The sequence below is a fragment of the Brassica rapa genome, chromosome A01 (genome assembly GCF_000309985.2).
Source record: "Brassica rapa cultivar Chiifu-401-42 chromosome A01, CAAS_Brap_v3.01, whole genome shotgun sequence".
Classification (NCBI taxonomy): domain Eukaryota; kingdom Viridiplantae; phylum Streptophyta; class Magnoliopsida; order Brassicales; family Brassicaceae; genus Brassica; species Brassica rapa.
The window spans coordinates 26,736,138-26,761,108 of NC_024795.2; the positions used below are offsets into that span (position 1 = coordinate 26,736,138).

Genomic DNA, 24,971 nt, shown 5'->3' on the forward strand with positions numbered 1-24,971 from the left:
TAATTTTTTAAAGAATCTCGCTTCTGCGCTTCCGCTTCAACGTACCCACTTTCGTTTCCATGTATCCGTTTCCGTTTCCATTTCCATGTAACATAGGGTAAATTTATATAAGTGGCTAAATTGATTTTTATCATATAAAACCAAACAATCAATAAATTCATTTATCTACTTCAATTTAATATTTTGACCATCTACTTAATGAACACTAAAATCCACATAAAACATTAATTGAATTAATGAGGAAATCTGTTGGACATATTGTTTGTTGAAACCTGTCAACACAACAAAAAAACGTTTCCCAATAAAGTAAACCGGCTTAACCGGTATAAATGAAATCGCCTAGAGAGCCAGAAAGCTCCGTCCCGAGCGGCGCAAACGCCAAAATCACAGAGAGCGAGGCAAAAAAATTGCGATCTCCTCTTTTTTTTGCAGCCACACCGCTACACAGTGGTCACCAGATCGCTCTCACCGCTCAATTCTAATTTCCGGTAACGTTTCACGTTTTCTTTTACAGTCGCGTTTCTCGTGCGATACCCAATTTCGCGATCGTGATGCGATGCGTGTGTGGCAAAATCGATTAAAAGATCAGTGGATCTAGCCCTAAATTGCTTAACTGTTATGCATTTGCAGTCGATGTCAGTTTTTTGTAATGGTTTTGTTGAGATTCAGACACTAACTAACCAGAGGTTTAGTTCTGTATTTTAGACATGATGTGATCTTGTGTCGGAAAGAAACTAATGTTTTTTTTTTGATACAAGTCCTGTAATGTTTCCAAGTAAAGCAATTGCAATTTAATTATGTTATCTAGTGGGTTACATTAAGATTCAGACACTAACCAGACATAAACTTATGTTTTTTTTTCCCTTGTCTTAATTATATTACACCCGTATTTAGTGAAGAGTTATGAAGGGGAAAGCTGCGTGGGAACCTGAATACCACAGAGTATTCGTGGAGCTATGCGTGGAGCAGAAGCTGCGAGGGAACAAACCTGGAACGCAGCATTTATTTGAACCTTTTCAGGAGAGGACGGGGGCGAGGTTTAACAAGAAGCAGCTTAAGAATCATTGGGACACAATGTGCAAGCAGTGGAAGATTTGGCGTAGGCTTGTTCAGTGCAGCGATATGAAATGGGATCCTGAGGCTAATACTTTCCGTGCCACTGCTGAAGACTGGGCCAACTATTTGCAGGTATGTGTAAACTTTTTGGTGTTTCTTAAGGCTATATAGGCTTGAGCATTTGGATTTGGTTCCGTTGATTTGGATTTTCGGTACTATGCTCATAAGTCCATTCGGATTTTACTAAATTTTTGGGTTGGTTTCGGCTCGGATCGGGTTATAACCAATCACACAAAAATCTTTAAAAAACTAAAAAGTTGACAAAAAAAATACTCTAAAATTTATAAATTTTAATATATATAAAATTAACATATTTAACTAATTTTGGATATTTTTGGATTCTAATTCGGATTTCGGCTTGGTCGTATCCGACCCGAAAGTGGATATCTTTTTTTATAACGGGATCTATTTTTTTCGGTTCGGGGGTTATGGTTCGGTTTTCGGTTTGTGGTAAAACGTCCCTGAACTAAAGCTATGCATGAGATGATTTGTTGTTTGGATTTAATCATAGGTGAATCCTGATGCTGGTACGTTTCGGTCGAGTCCTCCTTTGTATCTCAAGAAGCTAGAGATTATCTTTGAAGGTAGTAACGTAGGAGATGACGAAGGTGGTTCTAGTAAATGCAAGAGGAAGCGAAGAAGCAGGCATCATCATCCTGAACAAGAAGTTGATACTGGATATGATGATGATGATCACGATATGCAGATAGCGTCTAATTTCTCAACTCATCATGATATGAAGATTGAATCTGATTTCTCAACGACTCATTCCAAAGGGTACTGGTCACCAGCCACACACGAGCTGTTTCTGGACTTGTTGGTCCAGGAGACTTATAAAGGAAACAGACCTAACACACATTATCCAAAGGAAAGCTGGAGACTGATGCTTGAGACGATTAATCAAAACACTGGGAAAAAGTACACAAGATCTCAGTTAAAAAACCACTGGGACTGCACGAGGAAGGCCTGGAAGATTTGGTGTCAACTCATTGGTGCTCCTATCATGAAATGGGATCCAAATACTTGTACCTTCGGCGCATCAGAAGAGGATTGGAGAATCTATTTAGAGGTAAAAAAAAACACTCCTTCCATTTCACTAAGATATAGATAAAATTGTTAACTTCAAACAAATAAAATAAATTTATTAAAATTACTATTGGTTAAAAGTTATTAGAAATTGATTATTGCAAAAAATAATGCATTTATCGTAGTGATTTAATGTATGAAAACACTAAAAAATCTATTTTTTTAGGAACTGAAGTAGTATTTTTATAACAAAAAGACGGTTTCATCTCTTTGCCGGAATCCAAGTGTTTGAAGCTGAGGACAAGATTAGAATATTTTTTTCTTCTGTGTTTTGATATGCAGGAGAACCCTAGAGCTACACAGTTCAGAAAGAAACAAGTTCCATGCGCTGACAAACTAGCAATCATCTTCAAAGGAGTTATTGAGCCTGGGAAAGCTGACTTCCGTCCTTACCGCAAGAAACTGCGAGACCATTCCGAGTCACCACAGCTACTACATGACCCAACTCCACTATCAACTCTCTACATAAACGAGCCAGTCACAGGAAGTGAAGATGGAGACGATGATGATGACGAAGATGCTGATGATGATGATGATAATGATGACTATAATGATGGTGAGCCTACTCATACTTCTCATCGCAGGAGACTTGGTTTTGCAGAGTCTCGGTTACAAGATGTTGAGATTGGAACTCCGGTATATAACTCTTTGGAGGCTAAGAGGATGAGGGAGAGTCCGTTGGCGTCGGCTAAGCAATGCGAGTATACTATTGGTGAATGTATTGAGCGTTTGGATTCGATGGAGGAGGTTGAGCCAGGGAGTGATCTTTACATGTTTGCGTTGGATTTGTTTCTGAGGAAAGAGTACAGAGAGATCTTCTTGCAGTTGAAGAAAGCAAGTTTGAGAATCTCTTGGCTGCTTAGGCTTCAGGCTGGTCCTCCTACTCATGCTGCTTAAGTTCCTTCTTTAACTATGACCTCCCTGCTTATGTGTGTGATTAAGCAAAACTGTTTATTTATGTTTTCAGTAATGACAGTTTTTTTTTGTAATGTTTGTTGGTAATATCTAAAATATGTTGGAGTAACCTAGAGCAATGTATAATATCTTTTCAACATTTTGAGATATTAATTAGTAGTCTTTTAGATTTTCCTAAATGCTAAAAGATATCTTTATCTATCTGCTTATTGAGCTTTGAGGAATGTTAAGGAAAAGAATTGTTTGTTTACTTGTTATTCAAGAAAGAGTTAATAGCTGGTTTGGTAGAGATGTATCAATTTCAAAGCGTGATAGTATATTTGTTTAAATTAAACTTTGGTTTGGTAGACCTGTAATAACAAAAGCTGGTTGAGTTTCTTGGATTTTTCTGTTTAAGGAAAGTAATTTGTAAGTCTCCTAAATATCAAACAAGTAAAAAACTTGTAGTGGAGGGAGATAGTGGGAGTTAATGTACTTTAGCTACTTGACTCTGTCATACTTTGTGGAAAAATATCTTCACCGACATATATATGGTAACTACTGAACAGTCATCATTTATGTCAATAAACTACAGTGTGTTTTCTGAATAAATGTAAAACTATTATTCAGTCAAAAGTCTAAGTTAGATTAATTACCTCTTTCTCGTTAAGAATTTATGAAAGCCAAAAATACAGAGGTGAAACGTACAGAGTAATAATAATTTAAGAAGTCAATAAACTCCAAAATAAAAATACGCGCCAGGTAGGGGTCGAACCTACGGCCTTCTGCTTAGGAAACAGACGCTCTATCCACTGAGCTACAGGCGCTCTTGTTCTTCCTATCTACCTTATTTTTAATTATAGTATCTAATCTGTGTGGACTAGAAAAAAAAAGACGATAGCAATTCGTATTATTAAATCTTTTCCGACAAAAATGAACCGCAAGAATCTGAGTGGTGCCATTCGCTTTTTTTTTTTTTTTTTTTTTTTTTTTTTTGCATAACTGTTAATATCATATAAATGAAAGTTTGATTTTACAAGGATTGTAGATCAAAGAAACTGAGACACCTTGGCAAAAAAGAATAAAAACAAGGTGAAACAAAAACATAAATAATAGGAGTGCCATATTATCTAAACCATAAAGACATCAAATTTCCAAACTGCTTCCTGTGCTTCCTTGCAGTGATAGAGTTCCTTACTTCCTTGTCGATCAGCTTGTGAATCGTGGCGGGAGGGAGTAAACCTTGGTTGTGGATGATGTTGTTCCGCTGCCTCCATAGATTGTAGATTGTGGACTGAGCCGCCAATTTCCTTAGGATGGAGGGAGCAGTAGTTGAAGACTGCCTGATCCAAGACAGCAGTTCAGCCCACGAGCCGAACCGAGAGATAGGCGCTAGCCTAGATATAGTCAAGTTCCAAACTTCCCTGCTGAAAGAACAACATAGGAACAAGTGATCGCGAGTCTCCTCCATTGTGGAGCAGAAAGTACAAGTTGAAGGGACCTGCAGACCCCATGAAGCAAGCCTTGATCTTGTGGACAGTCTATCAGCATTTGCAACCCAGAAATTAAAAGCATTTTTAGGGGTAGCTCCTTTGAACCAGACAAGATCAGCCCATTGTTTTACCTCATTTCTTGGTCTTATCACTTCCCACATCCTCGACGCTGGATATTTATTACCCAAATTAATACTTTTTCCATCCACACACCAATCAAAAGAGTCCTCAGGGTCTGTCTGTTGCGGCAGCGGGATGGTGGAGAGAAAGATATGGAAGCTAACCGAAGGTTCTGATCGTGGAGATGGAAGGGACCAACCTGTCGCGGTGTAAGATTTAGAAACTTTTGCATGGAGGGGAATGCGCAACTGGGCAGGACCAGCAGGACCAATCCATTTAATGAGCTGACCAAGTGGCGTCCAGGGATCAAACCAAAAACTGATGGAATTGCCATTTCCTAAAATACGCCATTCGCTTTTCTCCAATCCAAATACGCCAAATTTCACTTACTCCTTTCCTCCTCAGTGCCCCCATAAACCAATAGTGACCCTCTCTATCTATAATACTCTTCCTCCTCGCTGTCCTCTCACAACAACTGACTCTGTCTCTATTCTCATCGCAGCTTTATATCCTAGGACACTTCTCATCTGCTGCCTTGGCTGCTTTTGTCTTCCTTCGACCGACCAAACTCTTGCAGATTCTCATTTGATTCTTCAAACCTTTGAGTCCTTGTCAGATTCGAGGGTCGGTGTTATATGCTTCATATCTCTCACCCAAATCAGATTCTTGATTCCTTCAGTATACGATTCTTGATTTTACCTCCCCTTTTGTCTTTTTTTCCACTTCTGATTCCTATCATTAAACCACTATATATATTAAACTTTATATAATTTCCTAATACATACCACAAATCAATCCTCAAGCTTCCACACACACACACACACAAGATGGACTTCTTTGAGCTATGTTTGTAGTTTTAACTTTTTTTCTTCTTTACTTTTAGGTATGGAGACTCTGCATCCCCTCTCTCACGTGCCTATCTCTGATAACCGGTTCGTTGTTCAAGAGATGATGAGCTCGAGCAGCGTCTGGACTAAAGAAGAGAACAAGATGTTCGAACGTGCCCTTGCGATATACGCTGAAGACTCGCCTGATCGCTGGTTCAGTATCGCTTCTATGATCCCTGGCAAAACCGTTTTCGATGTTATGAAGCAATACAGTAAGCTTGAAGAAGACGTTTCCGACATAGAAGCAGGACGTATCCCTATCCCTGGTTACCCTTCAGCTTCTTCTCCTTTAGGGTTTGACCAGGACACGTGTCGGAAGCGACCTAGCTGGGGCAGAGGATCTGATCACGATCGAAAGAAAGGAGTCCCCTGGACAGAGGAAGAACACAGGTTAAGAGACTATTATTTTACTTTTATGAAAAGTCACCCTTTATAGATTCCTTGTGGCACAAGTCACTCCCCTGTTTTCTTAGGGCTCACATTGCTTTGTTTCTTGCGGCACAAGTCATTCCCCTGTTTTCTATGGCTTGACATTGCTATGCTTCTTGTTCTGTGCAGGAGATTTTTGCTAGGGCTTCTCAAGTACGGGAAAGGAGACTGGAGAAACATATCGAGGAACTTCGTTGTGTCGAAGACACCGACGCAAGTTGCGAGCCACGCTCAAAAGTATTACCAGAGACAACTCTCAGGAGCTAAGGATAAGCGCCGGCCAAGCATCCATGACATCACAACCGTTAATCTTCTAAACGCCAATCTCAACCGTTCATTTTCTGATCATAGAGACATCCTCCCGGATTTAGGGTTTATCGACAAGGATGATGCCGAGGAGGGACTAACGTTTATGAGTCAGAATCACATGTTTTCTCCATCATCCTCTCCCTTTGATGCTGCCGTTCGCTTTGCTGGAGCAAATGTATTCAGTGCCAGAAGTTAAAGTAACATATAATATTATCACCAACGACCAAAATCAAAGTTCTAATGAAGCTGAGTTGTGAAACTGCAACTAGCATTATAAGCAAGAGTCCGAGTTGTTATATATGTGTTTTTGTGTCATGATCTTGTTTGTTTTTGTTTTTACCTGAATATTGTGACTGTATATGTGTGGTGTGTTTATGTTTACTAAATCTCTGGTAAATTATCGTTTTTGCTTCATTAACTGTAGTTGTTAATAAGAAGAAAAACTGAAATTTGATACCTGTTTCCACATAGGCTTTATATTGAAAAAAAAATATTAAACTAACAAATTAATTTGAGGGAAAATAGGTAAATATTGAGTGCGTGTAGGCGGGAAGGTCTAAACAATTGATTTGAGTATATAAAATAGAGGCCGAGTCTGCTTTCCACTTCTAACCAAAGAATCTCATTCTTCTCATCTATTACACCAACCAACCCCTTTGCCTCACCCAAAATTATGTATATTAACATATTCTTTTTTTGAACGACATGTATATTAACATATTCAGAATAAAATAATACTATGGTGTTACATATCTTCTGTATTAGCATAGTTCATATTCAAAGAAATGCTTGAATTAATTATCTTCTATTTTAGATGAATCTTTATCATCACTTGTGACATGCTATGGCAATTTGCTAGTACTATTTAGGATAAAGAAAATAAAGTTGTTTCTTTCTTTCTCGCAACTTTATGGCTTTGTTTCTTTGGTCACCCTTTAAGCTATTTTGTCACTTTCGATCTGGTCGCCTCGATGGGATCTACATGCACTACACTGATGTGTACCAATTTCAAAAACATTCAATGTTCTCACGTCCTACTATACAGTTCACACTATTTGGCACATACATATATAGTAACATGCGTGTGTGTGTGTATATCTACACTTTGATGACTAAGATTTGCGATGCTGATAACCTTGATCAGAACAATATAAAGAAATGTAAAATATAGATTTAAAGTGAGATGACGCCTTGTTAGATCTTTTCCATAGCAAATGACAATTTTAGAGAATTTATAAATAAAAGTCGCATGTTTTTATTATAAACTTTTAACTATAGCAATCGTGAAAAAAATACATGTCCAAGAATTCAAGATTATACTATTCTATGAGTACACTAGCCCGACTTATACATGTATTTTCTGGATTTTTGAAGTATGGGAAATATTTATTGCATGCATTAATATACCAAGCAGGTAGCAACATATCCACAAAGGGCCTGGGGTGATGATAATAACATCATGAAGAACACTGAACCAGTCATGTAAGTACGAAAATCGTCGAGAAGCTAAGGCTATCCTAATCATAAGCATATCAAATTGTATCATTCAACTATTTAATGCTTACACCAAAAAAAACTATTTAATGCGAACAAAAAGCTTAACTATTTTTATAATTGTAAAATCTAATTAAGCACAACAATTATCAAGAAAAAAAGAATGTTTCTTAAAAAAATAGTCTTAAAAGCATATTGCGCACGTTCTTGAATTCATAATTACATTTTTCATTTCGCTAATCATCATATCCTTTTTGCGAAGCTTACGCCGTTAGTGAAACTTTATTTTTCTTACGCCATTAGTGAAACTTTATTTTTCTTCAAAATTAAATACAATTTTTTCCTTATGATCTTTTTAGTTTTTACTCCCTCCATTTCTGAAACTAAGATTTTTTGAAATATTTTCTTATTCTACAAAGATAGATTTTCTATATTTTTAAAATATTTTAAAAAATTTTACTTTCGAGAATTGATAGAATATTTTTCATGACAAAAGATCTCAATAAAAATGAGAATCTTCTTTTTTTTTTTTCCTATATCAATGTAGACAATAGATTACCATACAAAAATACATATTTTAACACAAAACTAATAGATTTTCTATATTTTAGTAGCATTTTTTCTAACTATGGTATCTTTCATTACATGATTGGCTCTCCAAACTATATATTAACCAAAAGAAAAAGAGATTAGGTTTTACGTGCGCACTAATCTTGAAACAAGATGTTCTTAGATTATGGAGTTACTAAGTAGTTGTTTCAATCCGATCTTTACTAGCTATTTGAGGAGTGATCAATGCTTTTCTCCTGGAGCATGTTAATGTCTACTATATGCTTTGACTGTATGAAGTAATTGACTTTTTTCTCTGTATATTCCCTGAATCAAATTCATTACCATATTTGATTAGCTTGGGTTATAAGAAGACGACCTCAATATCGAATGATTACAAGGGCTGTTCGTTTGGTTGCCGCAGGTACCGGCGGCAGCGGCAGCGTCAACATTCTGCGTCAACTCTTGTTCGTTTCGTTGACGCAGGAACCGGCGGCAGCGTCCGAACGCTGCGTCCTGCGGCTGACGCCGATAAAACCTGCGGTCGCGATATGATATGCGGCAGCGGCAGCGGCAGCGTCAGCGTCTGCGAAACGAACAACAACTGTCCTCATTGACGCTGCCGCTGCCGCCGAAACCTGCGGCAACCAAACGAACAGGGCTACACCCAAACTAAAATATAGCAAATAGTGGAAAAAGTGTATGCTACGATCCAAGTTGTAAGCTGAAATAGTGGTTTACACAATGACCAATTTGAAAATTTCACACATTGTAACAGCAGTAGAAGAACAAACATTCATCAGTTCTCACCTAGGCAGAGCACACTACAAACAAACGAACTAAATGATCTTGTTCCTAGCATCTTCAAGCTTCTTGAGAATCTCAGCAGGTGTTCTATCCAACTCATCTGCTATTTTCCTCTGCAAATCTATTGGAAGTGTTGGAAACTGCTCGCAGAGATCTCCATCTATCACATCCTGTTTTGAAAAAAAAGTAGCAGATGCGGCAAAAAAACAAAAATGTCATTAAACAAAATCAAGAGAGCTTACGATATGCTTATAGGAGAACAATGGGGTTTATTTTATACTCACCTTGACTGGAAAATAGGCAGATCTGTAAGCCATATGGTCTCTCCCACAGAGAGGAGGATACTCCTGCCTCATGTGCATCTCCAGATGAGAGAAGAAATCAACATCATCACGGGATGTGAATGCATGCAATGCTCCGATGCTACCCATCACTGTCCCATACATGATTGATTCTGATCCACCTGGGATCATCGAAGCTTTCTGCAAGCACGTCACAACGTCCCCGACGTGAAACTGCACAATCTCGTCCACTTTGTTTGGTGCTCCGTTAAGCTTTCCTTGCTCCCACTTGATCTTCCCGCCTGTCGGGTCTTCTTCAATCTCCTCCGACACATCCTGAGGCAGCCTCACAAAGTAGATATTCCCAAACTTGTCTGCACCTGCCATGGTGTCGAAATCCACATGGTGCGATGCTGTCAGCCATCTCGGCACACAGTCATCGGCAAATATGTATAACTGATTCTCATCGCGCCTGTACTTGCAGTAATGGAATGACTGCAGCAAATACACACAAAAAATAAAAAGAAAGGCACTTACGGTTAAGTCAACAACGTCAAGTATACTAACTACTTCAAAGAACCAAAAATGAAAAGGGAAATGTAATCACTGACCTCTTGAATGTCTCCAACGTAGATACGGTCACGGTAAGTTTGGATAGAGATGATGGTGTTTGGGAAGAGCTTGTTTTCACATTTCCTAAGCAGTCTCTTTTTTCCCAAGTCATACAACCTAAGCACAGGTCCGATTCCTGCCAGCAGTCTTCCCTGGAACTGGCATAATGCAAGAGGAACACCTTCTACTTGAGTCTTATGAAGCAGCTCAAGTTTTCTCCCTTCCTCCACAAACCTATAAATATGTATGAACCCAGCCACTAGTCTCTTCTTGGGCCAGAACTGCATCCCTTTGACTGTGCCAACAGCCAGCAAAGTACCATACTCTTTATCGTGGAAATTCACTGTACAGACACTGTAAGCAGCTTCGTTGTCTTGAAGTTCCAGTAGACAAGTTGTATCAGCTGTCTTAGGGTCAACAACTCTGATGCAAGAGACCCACTTTTCTGACTCTGCTTTGGGATAACCATACTGCTCATCACAGAGTGGGTCTTCCTTATCCTCATCGTCCCCACCATTCTCCATCTGATCTGCGCTGCCATTACCATTTTCTCCTGCTCCACCGGCCTGGAAGCATTCCTTTCTTGCCGCTTCACGCTCTTCTGCGGTAAATGCTCCTTGGTCACTCTCAACGATAACCAGCAGCTTCTTCTTGGGATGTACAACAAACTTTCTAGGCGTGTACCTCAGAGGAACCATGGTTTCGTTGAACGTTTCCCCAAGACGATCAAACATGAAAATCCTGAGAGCATCCCCGGCAACAGAGACAACACCTTCAGCACATTGATCAGATGAAAAAGGGGCAGCAAATTCCAAAGTCTCGTAAGAGAGAGGCGTCAAGTGGAAGTGTCCCCGATGTATATAACCAAGCCAAGGTCGACTAGACAAACACAGCATCGCAGACCGACCTCTCACAGAAATGGCGAATAACTTGGGTGGCTTCAGCCCCAAGAACCGAGAACGAGAATCAGAAAGCTGACCAGTCACCATATCAACCACTGTTCTGAACAAAACACCGTTCTGCAGACCAGAGTTAAGGAAGAGGCTAGCCGGGTGATCAGCACCATCATCCCCACCAATTGATGCTTGAACTTCGAGGAACAGCAAAGACTCTGGAGCGGAAGAGACACTCTGCACGCTGAGAATCTGCAGACAGTCATCTGGGTCCAGAGACAGAATACGCACTGTATTATCATAGGATCCCACAGCAAGGAAACGGGATCTTTGTCTTCCTTCAGGAACAGGCGCAATGTCCAGGCAGGCCACATCTCCAGACATTTCATGTTTCTCCACCTCCATCAGCTGACCAGTCATATCTGCCTCAAAATAAATGAGCTCTCCACCACTCAACGCAATCACCACTTGAAGCCGGTTATATCCAACTTTGACAATCGACCTCTTGCCAGGAGTTCTCCATTCATTAATACGCCCATCTTCCCTTATGTGGCGGATACCATTGGGATGGACTTGCATGAGCGAATCATCACCAATCAGAGACACGGCCAGGGAAGGGGTGGTATCAAGAAACCCACTGTCGTTGACTTCTTCGACTGTTTCACCAATTGAAAGAACCAGGGTAGCATTGGTGAAGGAGACAACGATATACGCATCAAACTCATCACTCACATTCTTCTTCACCGTCCACACCGCACTTGGCTGACCCGGAAGCTGAGAGACGGCCATCTCGCTGATGGCTAAACCAGGCCTCAGTATCCTCAGAGAAGATCGCGGACCCCGTCCACAGAGTGAAAAGATCTGAGGGGTTTCTTCCTCAAAAAGGTTAAGGACTTTCATGTCCATGAGCGGCATCAGACTCTCGACTTGGTCAATCCTAACAAGGTTCTTAAGTCTTCTCGGCTGAAAAAAAACAGGTTGAAACCCATCTTCAGTCTCCATCAGATTAGAGGAAGAAGACTCCACGTCGGGCTCATCCCCTATCGCCTGAAACTGATACAAACCATGGTTCCCAAACTCCGAAGCAGCGAAAAGAAACCCCAGCTTCAACACACATATGGACGCAGCGACAGGAATAGTGTCAAAATACTTGATCTTCAACTCAGACACATGATCCCCATCATGATCCAAAGTAGCCTTGAAAACATCACCATACTCGGTCTGGAGAAGAAAGAAGAAAGTCGTCTTCTGCTTGTGCATAGCAGCAGAAACCACCAACACCCCTCTCTCAGCAGGCAAATCAGCTCTCCTCGGAATCACAGCCCTCACATCCGCATGACCCTGGTTCTTATAAATAACGAAATTCTCAGCACAAACCAAAACCCCACTCGGCCCATCAGCTCCTCCAGGAACAGTCACAAGCATATTCGCACCATTATCAACAGGCTCAGACCACTTCCTAGAAACATGGTTCAACCCCAAATCAAGCTCGTAGAAAGTCAAATGCTTCTGAGCCTCACTAGACGCCTGCCCCGTCGGATCCTGATCCGCCTCAGAGTAATCAAGCTCAACAGCCGCAAACACAGGATTATCAAACCCGCAGTCCACACCACACACAGAGTAACAAATCGTATGAGACTTATGAGCCTCCAAGGGAGACGAAATAGTCAACCTAGCAGCTGTATCTCTATTCAACACATACACAAGCTTCTGCTTCTCACACGCTCCAACCATCACAGCCCTCCCCTTGGGATCAACCGCCAAGTACTGCCCAGGGACTATCCTCCTACACCCCGACTTCCCAAACGTCTCCTGATGAACCTTATCGAAAACGTTCTTCTCCTTATTGTACTCTAAGATCACTATCCTACCCGAATCCGACCCTACGACTATGTAATCCTTCTGGCCGCCGGTTAACCTAAACTGAGCTAGGGATCTGATCGCGCCGAAGACTTCGACGGAGTGAATCGTTTGGATTTTACCGTTCTCGTCGGGGCGGAGGAGATCGAGGATCTTGCCGCGAGCGACGGCGATCTCCTGCGCCTTTCCGCCGGAGAAGTTGCCGTTGATCGCGCAGGTGATTCCCGTCGCCTGCTGGAGGGTTAAGCTGTAGAGATACATCTCGTGTCACCGTCTTCGATCCGAGCGCCGCCTTGGGGGTTGCCGTTAGGGTTTTCGTTTTCTTATCGTTGGCTATGAGTTTTCAGTTCGCTGCTGCTTCTTCGGGTAGAGACTCTCTCACTCTCTCTGTCTCTACTTTAGAAGGTTTAATGGGCCTTTGTATTTAAAGCCCAATTAAACTTAAGATGCGACCGACCCTATTGTATATAATATGACCGTAGAGAATATACTTTTTTAATCCTTGGTTTATTTTATTAGTCCGGTTTGGTGGTATGTAAAATTGATTTGGTTATACAAAAACAGTTTGAAGTGCTTTGTGATAAGAAAAAAATTAGAATTACTATTGAAAGATGCATTAATCTTCTCTATTTTATTACTTCTCGGACCAAAGTACCTCTTGTGTGTGTGTGTGTGGTTATTGGTTAACAGCCAAAGACCTCTAGTTAAGATATGGTAGACTATAATGGTCAAGTCAAAGTTCTTTGAATCCATGATATTAGTTCTTATGATGTATAACAAACTAAAGGAAAGTAAGTAAGTGAACCAGCTTAGACTTGTTGTACAGTACATGTTTATGTCATCATATAATTCATACATTGGATATTTTGAGTCATAAAGATACATATAAGATCACCTAACATGTCTTTTTCAGACTTTGTAACATTAATATATTATGAGATGAGATCTCAGTGTTGTCATGTTCCTCCTTGTGATTACAAAATGTTTCTATGTTTGGAACCAAAATGTGTTTGGTAAATTCTGTCAAGACTTGGAATTAATACAAACTGAATATGATTCTAAACATGAATGTGCACTGCTATTCATTTAGCAAAGAACTTTAGAAACAAACTTAAAAGCTTTGACAAATAAGATAATGAGATATCTTCTAATTGTATGTGTTTTAAAAGTAGTTGCAACACAAACAATTGATCTCAGAAGGTGACCTAATGGAAGATGGATGGTTCACAAAATGAGAAGAAAGACAATGAAAAGGAATGATAGAAAGAGGAGGAGAGAATGTACAAATCAGATAATGAGTTATTGAGATGAATGAAGCATCATCATTCATTCATTCATTCATTCATCAGTATCAGTTTCTCCAGCTTCAACTTCTTGAGCCACCACCAAGTAATTGTTCTCATCCGGACCACAGACCTTGTACCTGTCAAAGTATATGAAACATCATCTCAACTCAGAAAAAAACAACAGTGACTGAGATGAAAAAGAGAAGTAGATACCTTTCGAGAACAGATTTGCCTTCCTTGTACTTTTGGCTCTTCTCAAAAGCAAACTCCTGAAGTACAAACAGACAAAAGGTTGATACCAAGAAACATTATAGACTACGAAAGATTTGGAAGTATTCTTATTTACATATCGCCATCCAAGATAAGAGCCGCATTTGACGCAGTAGATATCGACCACAGTGTGCATGCCGGTCATCATCATCCTATCTTCCTTCTCCCCAGCATACACATTCGCTCTGTCCACACCAAATCCAAGGACTACTGGTTAACATGCATAAAACTTTTGCTATCGAGCTTTGACAAATAAGGCCATGTTCCAAAGGATTTAAACTATGGAAGCAGAAAACTTACACCTTACGGAAGAGGTAAGCTTTCCCATGGCGAGATTGGAAAGACTGTAAACCAAAGCAAAAAAAAAAAAAAAAAAAAGATTTTGATAATGGATCAAAAGGCAATAGTCAAATACAAATGCAAGCAACAATACGATTATCCTCCATAATTAATTTAGATCACATGATTACTTAATCATCAAATTAAAATTATCAGTGCTTTGAATATGAAAGATTCAAAGCACTGATAATTTTAATTTCAGTGCTTTGAATCTTTCATATATCAGTGCTTTGAAAATGAAAGATCAAAAAAAAAAAAAAAAAAGAATATGAAAGATCAGAGAGCAAAGAATCAGGGATAAGTAGTAAAAAAAAACAGCCAGAAAAATGAAAAAAGACCTTGGAGACGACATCAGAGCAGAGAGCAATATTAGTGTTGCAGTGCCTACAATTGTATGACTTTCCTTCCAAATTCACCAAGAACAGTCTCCCCATCCGATCAACTGTTTACTTTCTTTCTTTTTTTTCTCCTTCCAGGAATCTAATTAAGAAAAATATACTTTTGGAGAAAAAGAACCAAACTCTATGTAATAAATCAAGGAGAGTGTGATAAGATGGGAGAGATCATTAATTACGGAACAACGCGTTAGGATTATCTGCCGAATTTGTTTGAAAGACAAAAAGAAAACTATAAAATGGAGAAAATGCTAACTGTTCTTTTACTTTCACGATAGCTATTCTTTTTCTAATAAAAAAAATGTTCGTCTTCTGTAGAAACGTGGACCTGACCAAGTCATGGCCTGTGAATACACCTAACTATTTTCTAAAAAAGTGTATATATACTCTGTTTCATATTGCTAGTTGCTACACTAGATTGATGGAGTGTACGCGATTGCTTCTTATCCTTTATTGAGTTTTTCTTTATCTTTTTTTTTTTTTTTTACGTCAAACGGCCATTCTATTACTCAAACTTGAGGTGGTCTGGGTAACCAGACCGGAATAGAACAACCAATAAAAAATAACTCCCTACGAAAAGTTCTTGCAGTCTTAGCTAAAAAATCTGAGGATTGATTGCGCACTCGTGGCACATAGATGATCTCGAATTCCGGGAAACAAATCTGCAGGGTCTCTATTTTTTCCAGTTCTGTCGCGAAGCTTGGCCACTCCTGAGGTTCCTTTATCATGGCGATTAGTTCTTTGCAGTCTGTTCCAAATCTCTGGCACGGTGAGTGTTGAAGCATATTCTCCATCGCCCATCGCAGTGCTTCTACCTCCGAGTGTAGTGCTGATTCACAACGAGTGAAATTTCGTGTTCCCATAAGTTGCACGTTTTCCGCACTGTCAGTCCAGATCCATCCACATCCACTAAATCTGTCAGAAGCTGTCCACGATCCATCTAGCATGCAAATATTACCCAAACTTATGGCTTGGTTCACCTCATTATCGTTGGCCTGTCCTACTAGTGCAATCATCTCATTTGCATTAAACCATGCTTGGCATTCACTCTCTGCATGTCAAACAAGCTCCAAAGGATCTCTATCTATACCTCTGAAAAGTTTATCATTGCGAGCCTTCCAAATATACCATATTATCCAAGGATAAGGATCCCTATCTTGGTCCGGCTGAATGATGGCATTCTTCCTCCAGAATAAATAATCCATGTTTGTGTAGACGCTCGCCAGTGGAAATATCCCTGGACTTGTAGGGATTGCTGATAAGGACCATACTTGGAGAGCTGGTGGGCATTCAAATATTGCATGAGTTACGGATTCATCTGTTTCTCCACACCTCGGGCAATAATTATCACACCTCATATTCCGCCTGACTAGGTTCCTCGTCACTGCCACCTGTCCCGTTATCAATTGCCAAATAAGATGGCACATCTTTCTTGGCGCTTTCAGCTTCCAAGCAAAGGCTTGAAGCTTTGTGATACTTGGTTCCACCACTATTTTTTCCTCTTTCTGAGAGTTTTTTTTTATCTATCACTGCTTTATTTTTCACTTTAATATAAAATAAAATATAAAATACAAAATATTTTAACCTAACTCTATATCCCACTTCGATTTATAGAATAATCTATTTTTTCTTTGTTCTTTATTCTATTATAAAATAAAAAAAATAAATTAAAGTTAAACAGTTTTTATTTTATATTTTATTTTACTTTATTTTAGAAAAAAAAATCATTAGAAATGCTCTCAATAATCATATGTATTGTCACAAATATTGTATTTATTTAAACGCCATGGACCGTTTGTTTTCTTTTCCAATTACTCTAATAAATTAATAATTTACTTACATACATGCAGACCCACTGATTCATTAAGAGTCTTTAGAAAAGTTTTAACGAATCTCAGTTTCTAAACCGCCTCAAAGTTGGCGAAGAGCCGCCGTAGACCCACGCAACCGCATCATTCTGCATTAATCTGCGACGTTCTTTCTTACTGCCTCGTCCAAGTTAAATCTCGTCTCTCTTACTATCAGCTGCTCCCCAGGAGACAGCAAAGAGAGCTCTTGAACTAGACGAAAACATTCTGACTACCTTCAAGGTTACGATCCAATCCGTTTACTCTCTCTTTGGTATTTTCAGTGTGTCATAGGTCTCATCAGGTTATATTTCAATTGTTTATTCGTTGGCTCTTGTGTACGTTATGCATCTTATCTAAGCTGCATGATACAATATGTTAGATGGAATGGAATGCCTGAATGCATTATAAATAGTGAATATAGATGGAATGGAAGATCCTAAAGCACCACTTCAGATGGATCTGTTAATTTACTTTCAATGTCTCAGGGGTTAACAACCAACCATTCCTTTATGCTAGTCCTTCTTTTTTTTTTTTTTTTTTTTTTGAATGAATGTTAAATTTATTCAAGAAAAAACCTTTTTTACAATGGATGCAACAGAAATTGAGAGTTTTTATATAAGCTGAAAAAAATAAAACTCAAAGTTTATCTTGTTGAAAACCATGTTTCCATGGCTTTAGTATGCTTGCACACTCCTTTAAGACGCAGACTGGAGATTCGGTTTCTCACTGCCTTGTCCACACTCTTGATCAAGGTTGCAGGGGTATTAGGACTTTCTCCATGTCTTCTGCCATTCCGCTCCTTCCAGATAGCAGACAATGTAGCTTGGAAGACGTATCTGAATAGGAATAACCGTGTCGCATTGCTTGTCTGGTCTGTTAGGGCCCGGATGATCGTTTCCCAATCGTTAGTATAATGCATCGGTCGTAGCTTGTTGGTGAGGTTCTTCCAAATTTCTTCTGAGAACTTGCACTTATAAAAAAGGTGATTACGAGAGGGTTTCTTGGTACTTTGCCGCATCCTGAATCATCCCAAGAGGATAAGCCTACTACCCCCGACCCTGATCAGGTGCTTCATTCTTGTCCCTACCACCTTTATGTTTGTTTTTTTATCTGGCATAACATGAAGGGTCTGTCACCAATATTTTTAGGGAGATAGCTGGAAGATTACTAGCCATTAACAGTCTTGGGTCTGAACAAAAAGTTTCCACAATAGCTAAAGAAAAAGCATAAGTGCCGTTGGGTTACAAAAACAGAAATCTATTTCATTTCACTTGTGTTAGTTATCATATTCATGAAACTTTGACCAAGAATAGATGCTAAGTACAAACTCAAAGTTCAACACTTTTCACGTGGTTATATAAAAGATGAGAGTTGAGTAGAGGGGGCAATGAATGAGATTATGGTTGATCTACATAAGTTCGGTGCTCCCTTTACCAACCAACCAACCAATTATATCAATGCTCATTAATCTCCCTTCTTACCCCGTACTCTTTTTTATTTTCTTCCTTTATTTTTATCGACATTTCTTTCAAGAGAAAAGTCATAAACAACATATTTGTAGCATCTATTATATCAAAGTATTAATGAAATTATATGTTATTGAATATATAGTTTACAAACGAAGAAGAGAATGATAGGGATGCCTAAAATAGGAAATAACAGTAATGCCCGACATGATTTGCTGATGATATAAAGCAGGCTTTTGTTTTGTTTCGTTTATTTGTTTGTCTTTCTTTTATTGTATTTTTTCTGCTGTTAAAAAATAATAATAATAATAAATGAAATAGACGTTCGTTCGTGTATTTAATCCCCCAGAGAGTGAGCGAGATCGATACAGAGAGAGAAGGGGAGAAAGAAACGGTGAGTTTCAGCTGTTGTGAACAGAGGAAGAGGTAATGGTTGGACCGTCGCGGCCTCAGATCGTTCTTTTTGGATCATCCATCGTCCAGATGAGCTTTGGTCATGGTGGCTGGGGTGCTATTCTCTCCGAGGTCTATGCTCGCAAGGTACAATCTCTCTCGTTCACTCATTGTAACTTGCGTTTTTTTTGGTATCCATCCGTGGTTTGATTAGTATACATTAACTCGCTGGTTTGTATTGGTGTCTAATTACTGTTTGTTATTCCCTAACAATAAATAAGTTCTTTGGATTCGCATTCCGTTTTCTGAATTTAGGCATTGGTTCTTGGAAAAAAATCATTTAAGGTTATGGACGAGTCAGAACCCTGATGTTGTTTCTCTATTTGGATGTTTGGTTTCTTTCTATGGAAGTTAATGTCCAAAAATGAAAAGCAATAAGCTTTACCGACATGAGTTTGCTTTGGTCCGTGTGGAAGGATATGTTAGTACGTACAAAGGAAAATGCATTTAATGCAAAATACGTGACTCTTTTCTCTTGTGTGAACTAACGTGTATAGGCCGACATCATTCTGCGAGGATATTATGGATGGAACTCAACTCGTGCTTTGGAGGTTGTTGAGAAAGTGTTCCCCAAGGTACTCTTCTTTTACTCTCTTGTTTGGTTCTTTCTTCTCTCCTGAGAAAATGTATAGATTCTTAGCTTCTGAATGCTAAGACCCTGCATCTGTTACCAGAGAGATGTCTCTTGTTTGTCTGGCTCGAGTTTTCTTGGTTGTCTGTTTTTCTCTTACAAAACTTTCCTGGGATTTGATAATTTTGTAGAAAAAATGAGCTTAGGTATTTAAAATAACTTGTAAGCGGATGCAGGATGCCGTTGTACAACCTTCTCTTGTAGTCGTCTATTTTGGAGGAAACGACTCAATGGGACCTCATCCTTCTGGTCTAGGACCTCACGTGCCACTAACTCAATACGTTGATAACATGAAGAAGATCGCTCTTCATCTTCAGGTTACTTACCTTACATATATATTACCCATTCTTGGTCTTTCTCTTGTCTATCAAGTTTAAAAAATCTTTTTAAAGTGGTATTAAGTTGTAATCGTCAATGTTTTTTTCATCAGAGTCTTTCAGACTCAACTCGTATCATATTTCTAAGTTGCCCTCCAGTGGACGAAGCCAAAGTTCGTCAAAACCAGAGGTAACTTCTCTGGACTTAGTTTTTTTTTTTTTGTCGGCTACCCATGTGAGTTAGATCAAGTGGTGGCAGACGAGCCGATTCTCCGAGGAACTTCCCTGGACTTAGTTAAATACAATGTTGTAGCAATATTTAAGCCTTTTATAGAAGATTATTGTTTAGGTCATGGACTGCTTGACCGATTTTGTTTCAAAAATCGTTTCGTTCAGACCTGATTTGCCAACTAGGTGTAGACCGATTTTTAGAACACTAGTTAATTCCGTGCTACTCTTTTTGTTGCTCCCACAAGCCCATACTTGAGCGAGGTAATCCGCACAAACGAGCTATGCAAGACATATTCAGACGCTTGTGTAGAGCTATGCAAAGAGCTCGACTTACAAGTAGTGGATCTCTTCTCTACTCTTCAGAAAGCAGATGACTGGGAAACCGTTTGCTTCACGTAAGTAATTCAAAATACATAACAAAATTTTGAGCTCTGAAAAACATATATATATATATAGATCTTGACTGTTCAATCAAATGTTTTGTGACAGAGATGGGATTCATTTGTCAGCACAAGGAAGCAAGCTGGTGGCCGCAGAGATACTGAGAGTTGTTAAGGAAGCGGAGTGGAGACCGTCTCTTCACTGGAAATCGATGCCAACAGAATTCTCAGAGGACTCTCCTTATGATCTTGTTGCAGCAGATGGCAAAACGACGTTGAACTCTTCGGAGTGGACGTACTTCTGGGAAGAACAATGGGAGTAAACATTACAACACACACAACAACAACTTACAAGTTACAAAAGCTTTATATAATATACTGTCGTCTTGTTCTTAGAGTGTTTTACGAGTTTCTCTTCTGAAACGTTATTTACAAGTAATAAGTATTTGTTTTCGTAGTTTCTTGAATCTATGATCTATCTAATTATTGAACCTTAGGCCGCTAAGACAATTTTAAATCCTTAAAATAAAAAAAGCAAAGGACGCAAGAGATATCAAAGGACAAGGACGAGCTGGGATGTTGCTTATATAACGACTTTTCTCCTCGGTCCTGGTGTTTTTGTGGGTCCCTTGCCCTTAACGACCAGCTGGTACGTTGTGATAATGTTGCCCTTAGTTTCTTGAAATAAATAGTATTCTATTTACTTTATTATCTACATATCTTAAGATTGATTTGTATAAAAGTTAGGTAAGATGAAAGTTGTAATCCATTACTTGGTCAAAGATAGTCTCGTCACTTGTACCATCTTTATCTATAAAAAGTGGGAGTAAACCATTTATATGATTGACATAATAATTTATATTTTTCTTGGACCACACATTACACATACGTTGCTCCCTAAACCCTAATCACGAGAGCTAATGTTTGGTTTAATCGACATAATAACAACATAGTAAAACTGTAAAAGACAGCACAAATAAAATGAAGAAAATACAAAGAAACCATAAAAAAAAACTATAAAACCAAATTAAAAAGGAAAAATAATATATACCTGTATACTATTATATTTCTAGATATACAAGCAGGATGGATTAGTGTGGGCCTAAGCCTATGAAAACCCGGCCCAATAAGGGCAACCAGACTCAATTAAATAAAGAAAAAGCTTTTTTTTCTCTCTCTCTTGTGTTTCTTCTTCTTCTTCTCCTCCAATCTCCTTCCAAACTCTCTCTCTCCCATCTTGTCTTTTCTCTCTCTCCATGTCCGAACGCATCCTGTCTCAAAAACCATTGATACAAACCTCGATCTTTCTCCACTAGCAACTGATCTACACGTCTACACATTAAAAAGAAAACTCTTATCTCTCTGTACAGCCATGGCCGCCGCCGTCTCCTCTAACCCTCGCACCGTCGAAGAGATCTTCAAAGACTACACCTCTCGCCGCGCCGCTCTTCTTCGCGCTCTAACCAAAGGTCAACCAAAACCCATCTCTAAAGTTCCAACCTTTCTTCCTAATAATGCCTAACTTAATTCGATTTTTTCCTTTTTTTTTCAGATGTTGATGGTTTTTACTCTCAATGCGATCCGGGTAAGTCCGGTTTAGCGTTCCGGTTAAGAAAGTTTTCGCCTTTTGTTAATTGAGATTTGTTTTTTTTTGGTTTGGTGTGTAGAGAAGGAGAATTTGTGTTTGTATGGACATCCGAATGAGTCGTGGGAAGTGAATCTACCGGCGGAGGAAGTTCCGCCGGAGCTACCTGAGCCTGCGCTTGGTATCAATTTCGCTAGAGATGGTATGCAGAGGAAAGATTGGCTCTCGCTTGTTGCTGTTCATAGTGATTGTTGGTTGCTCTCTGTTTCTTTCTACTTTGGTGCTCGCCTTAACCGCAACGAGAGGTGTGTGTGTATTCTCTTCTCTTAACCCTCTTACAGTTTATTACAGTGTTCTCAATTGTGTTGAGTTTTGATGAAGCCAAGTCTTGTTTTTTTTTTGTTTTACTTTGTTACAATGGGCTCTGGTCTTCTTTTTTACATGAAACTATATTTGTTTTCCTGTTATGTTTCTTGGCTCTTTTAAAGGATAAAATGTACAGTGAAAAGTTTTTAGACTTTTATGATAATCATTAATCACTGAGCTTGTTTGGAAGAGAAATTGATTGCCTTTGGTTGCTGTAATTTACCCCTTTGAATGTGTGTGGATCTTTTTTTTTCATAGGCGATGTTTTGATGTGGGTTGACTTATATTTATGGACCTCTTGATTGTTACTTTACTTTCATCTGTCTTAACTTTTCTCAGCTCTTTGGATATTGTAATGACAAAACTTGAAACTTGCTTTTTTTGGTTGTTATTACTTGATTTTCTTAAAAGTCAAGTATATAGTCTTATAACATGTTACTAACGATATTTTGTGAAGCATGCATGTTATGAATTTCACTGTTTCATTGTTACATCTGGAAAATCTTAGTAACTAGTAAACCGATGCATTGGAACCTTAAGAACTTTCCTGTAAAAAGGATATGTGAAAGCTGCATAATGACATTATATCAGTGTTAAATTAATCTACAAAACAATCTTATTGTTGTTACTATTTTTTCATTGTTCTTCTTCAAGAGAGAAGTAGTTCCATTATACATGAACAGATCTCTAAAGGGATGGTCTCTCTCTATCATTTCATCCCTCGGTTGTATTTTTAGTAGACTAGTCAGAAGAATGTTGTAGACTTTATTCCCGAGGATGAAGAATGTTAACTTAGATAGTTAGAAACTTATCATGTTGGATAAACATCACACAGGTTCACCATTGGTGTACTGATTATGAAGATTGTAGATCTCTCTATCTCTATGTCCATGTCCATAAACTTATAGTTTGAATTTGCAGGAAGCGGCTATTCAGTCTGATCAACGATCTCCCAACTCTCTTTGATGTAGTGACTGGTAGGAAACCAATCAAAGACAATAAACCAAGCTCAGACTCCGGAAGCAAATCCAGAAACGGTGGCACTAAGGTACGTTGAATAAGTGATCTTCTTTTTCTGATTTGTAGATTTTTTGGTTTCTATCCTTTAAAAACAAAAAAAAAATGGGTTTGTTGCAGAGATCAATAGAAGGGCAGCCAAAGAGCACAACACCAAAACTGATGGAAGAGAGGTACGAAGAGGAGGAGGATGAAGAGGAAGAAGACGAGCATGGAGACACTCTCTGCGGAAGCTGCGGAGGCAATTACACACAAGATGAGTTCTGGATTGGCTGTGATGTCTGTGAACGTTGGTACCATGGAAAATGCGTGAAGATCACTCCCGCCAAAGCAGACAGCATCAAGCAGTATAAATGCCCTCCTTGCTGTGCAAAGAAAGGAGGAAGACAGTGATCATCACCATCTCCCTGAGACTCTGGTTCTCATGTCTTAATCAACCTTTCTTCTATCATCTGTTTTTTTTAACCTTTTAATTTTAAAGCATACAAAACTCTCTCGTTGGATCTCCATAAAAGGAATTCAAGAAGTTGAGAGAGTGTAGCAAACTGTTTTAAGTATTATTATTCAGATAAGAAACTGGTTTGTTCCATCAAATGTGTCAGCCGGGGATTTGTATATGTAGTTGAATCTTAAGCATTGAACTGCATTTTGCACTCTATGGTTAATCTTTCTTTTTGTCTGATAGCTCTTCCATCTATGTTAAGATTTTTGTTTTCATAATTTTTAAGGAGATTATCTTCTGAAGTTATGTGAGATGCCAAAGCAGATTTTGATTGTAGAGAGCCATTGCAGGTCAATGAGATGACTAAACATATTAGGTTTGTACAATCGGAAGTATAGATAGTGACCATCAATTTTACCGGGCCCAGATTTGCCCAATGGGTACAATCTGCTCATTGCAAATGGTTTTACCTTATCTAGTTCACATATGGTTAAAACACACACACACAAAAACTAGTGAAATAGTAATGTATCTATGTCAGAGTGGTTTTGCAGTTTTTTTTGGTATGTGTTTGAAATAGCAACAGCATATATAATAATAGTTAAAGAGAATCTAAGAAAGAATGGTAAGAGATTACAGCCTACTTTGTGATTGCTAACCATACTCTCGAAACACCCTTTACCGCAACAGTAACATGTTACCAATCACAAAGCTGCACTATGTTTAGATCATTCATTAGATTAATCTTTACCGCAACAGTAACATGTTACCAAGTTTCGAATCTTATCTCTTAAAATCAAATATGTTGTTTACAAGTTGACCAAAGCAAGCTGTATTCACAGTGTTATATGAATAACATCTTTCAACCATTACACTAAAATTTTGTTTTGAGTAAAAATTTAGTTCGAGTACAAAATGTTAACAAAATTTTTAAATCATTGATTAATAGTAAAAACTATGATTGGATTCTAAAGCCGGTGAAAATCATCAATCTGATCAACCCTGCTATTAGTTTGTCGCCCAGTCTTCTTCTTATACCCTTTAGTTATATTATAAAGAACTTAAACCGGATCTAACAAGATTTTACAAAATGGTCAACACGAATTATCCGTT

The 24,971-nt window shown here is 38.7% G+C and overlaps 6 protein-coding genes and 1 non-coding gene across 8 annotated transcripts; 4 read left to right on the forward strand and 3 right to left on the reverse strand.

Annotated features, from left to right (window-relative positions):
* The first annotated feature begins 277 nt into the window (after positions 1-277).
* On the forward strand, positions 278-3,296 carry LOC103846995 (L10-interacting MYB domain-containing protein). 2 transcript variants are annotated; one of them, XM_009124021.3, is made up of 4 exons: positions 278-488; positions 895-1,188; positions 1,628-2,185; positions 2,485-3,296. In XM_009124021.3, the coding sequence occupies exons 2-4, from the start codon at positions 904-906 to the stop codon at positions 3,097-3,099; spliced, it is 1,458 nt and encodes a 485-aa protein (XP_009122269.1). In that variant the 5' UTR covers positions 278-488; positions 895-903; the 3' UTR covers positions 3,100-3,296. The 2 variants fall into 2 exon arrangements, with proteins under 2 accessions (XP_009122269.1, XP_009122276.1); XM_009124028.3 differs by having other exon boundaries at positions 346-488; positions 900-1,188.
* A 554-nt stretch (positions 3,297-3,850) lies between these two features.
* Positions 3,851-3,923, reverse strand: TRNAR-CCU. The gene has a single exon. It is a non-coding gene; the product is annotated as a tRNA-Arg (tRNA).
* A 1,148-nt stretch (positions 3,924-5,071) lies between these two features.
* Positions 5,072-6,795, forward strand: LOC103847011 (transcription factor DIVARICATA). Its single transcript, XM_009124039.3, has 3 exons — positions 5,072-5,371; positions 5,593-5,986; positions 6,155-6,795. The coding sequence occupies exons 2-3, from the start codon at positions 5,595-5,597 to the stop codon at positions 6,528-6,530; spliced, it is 768 nt and encodes a 255-aa protein (XP_009122287.1). The 5' UTR covers positions 5,072-5,371; positions 5,593-5,594; the 3' UTR covers positions 6,531-6,795.
* A 2,244-nt stretch (positions 6,796-9,039) lies between these two features.
* Positions 9,040-13,211, reverse strand: LOC103847020 (spliceosome-associated protein 130 A). The gene is made up of 3 exons (XM_009124050.3): positions 10,077-13,211; positions 9,469-9,960; positions 9,040-9,354 (listed from the first exon to the last, which is right to left on the reverse strand). The coding sequence occupies exons 1-3, from the start codon at positions 13,089-13,091 to the stop codon at positions 9,217-9,219; spliced, it is 3,645 nt and encodes a 1,214-aa protein (XP_009122298.1). The 5' UTR covers positions 13,092-13,211; the 3' UTR covers positions 9,040-9,216.
* Positions 13,212-13,883: 672 nt separating this feature from the next.
* On the reverse strand, positions 13,884-15,494 carry LOC103847029 (protein yippee-like At3g11230). The gene is made up of 5 exons (XM_009124061.3): positions 15,064-15,494; positions 14,687-14,730; positions 14,463-14,571; positions 14,330-14,385; positions 13,884-14,253 (listed from the first exon to the last, which is right to left on the reverse strand). Exons 1-5 carry the CDS (start codon positions 15,157-15,159, stop codon positions 14,169-14,171), a joined length of 390 nt encoding a protein of 129 aa, XP_009122309.1. The 5' UTR covers positions 15,160-15,494; the 3' UTR covers positions 13,884-14,168.
* Positions 15,495-18,477: 2,983 nt separating this feature from the next.
* LOC103847038 (GDSL esterase/lipase CPRD49) lies at positions 18,478-21,183 on the forward strand. Its single transcript, XM_009124074.3, has 7 exons — positions 18,478-18,976; positions 19,387-19,464; positions 19,697-19,837; positions 19,951-20,027; positions 20,314-20,463; positions 20,558-20,945; positions 21,124-21,183. The coding sequence occupies exons 1-6, from the start codon at positions 18,866-18,868 to the stop codon at positions 20,769-20,771; spliced, it is 771 nt and encodes a 256-aa protein (XP_009122322.1). The 5' UTR covers positions 18,478-18,865; the 3' UTR covers positions 20,772-20,945; positions 21,124-21,183.
* Positions 21,184-21,635: 452 nt separating this feature from the next.
* On the forward strand, positions 21,636-24,098 carry LOC103847049 (PHD finger protein ALFIN-LIKE 2). The gene is made up of 5 exons (XM_009124085.3): positions 21,636-21,917; positions 22,001-22,033; positions 22,116-22,338; positions 23,321-23,447; positions 23,537-24,098. The coding sequence occupies exons 1-5, from the start codon at positions 21,821-21,823 to the stop codon at positions 23,807-23,809; spliced, it is 753 nt and encodes a 250-aa protein (XP_009122333.1). The 5' UTR covers positions 21,636-21,820; the 3' UTR covers positions 23,810-24,098.
* Positions 24,099-24,971: the final 873 nt, after the last annotated feature.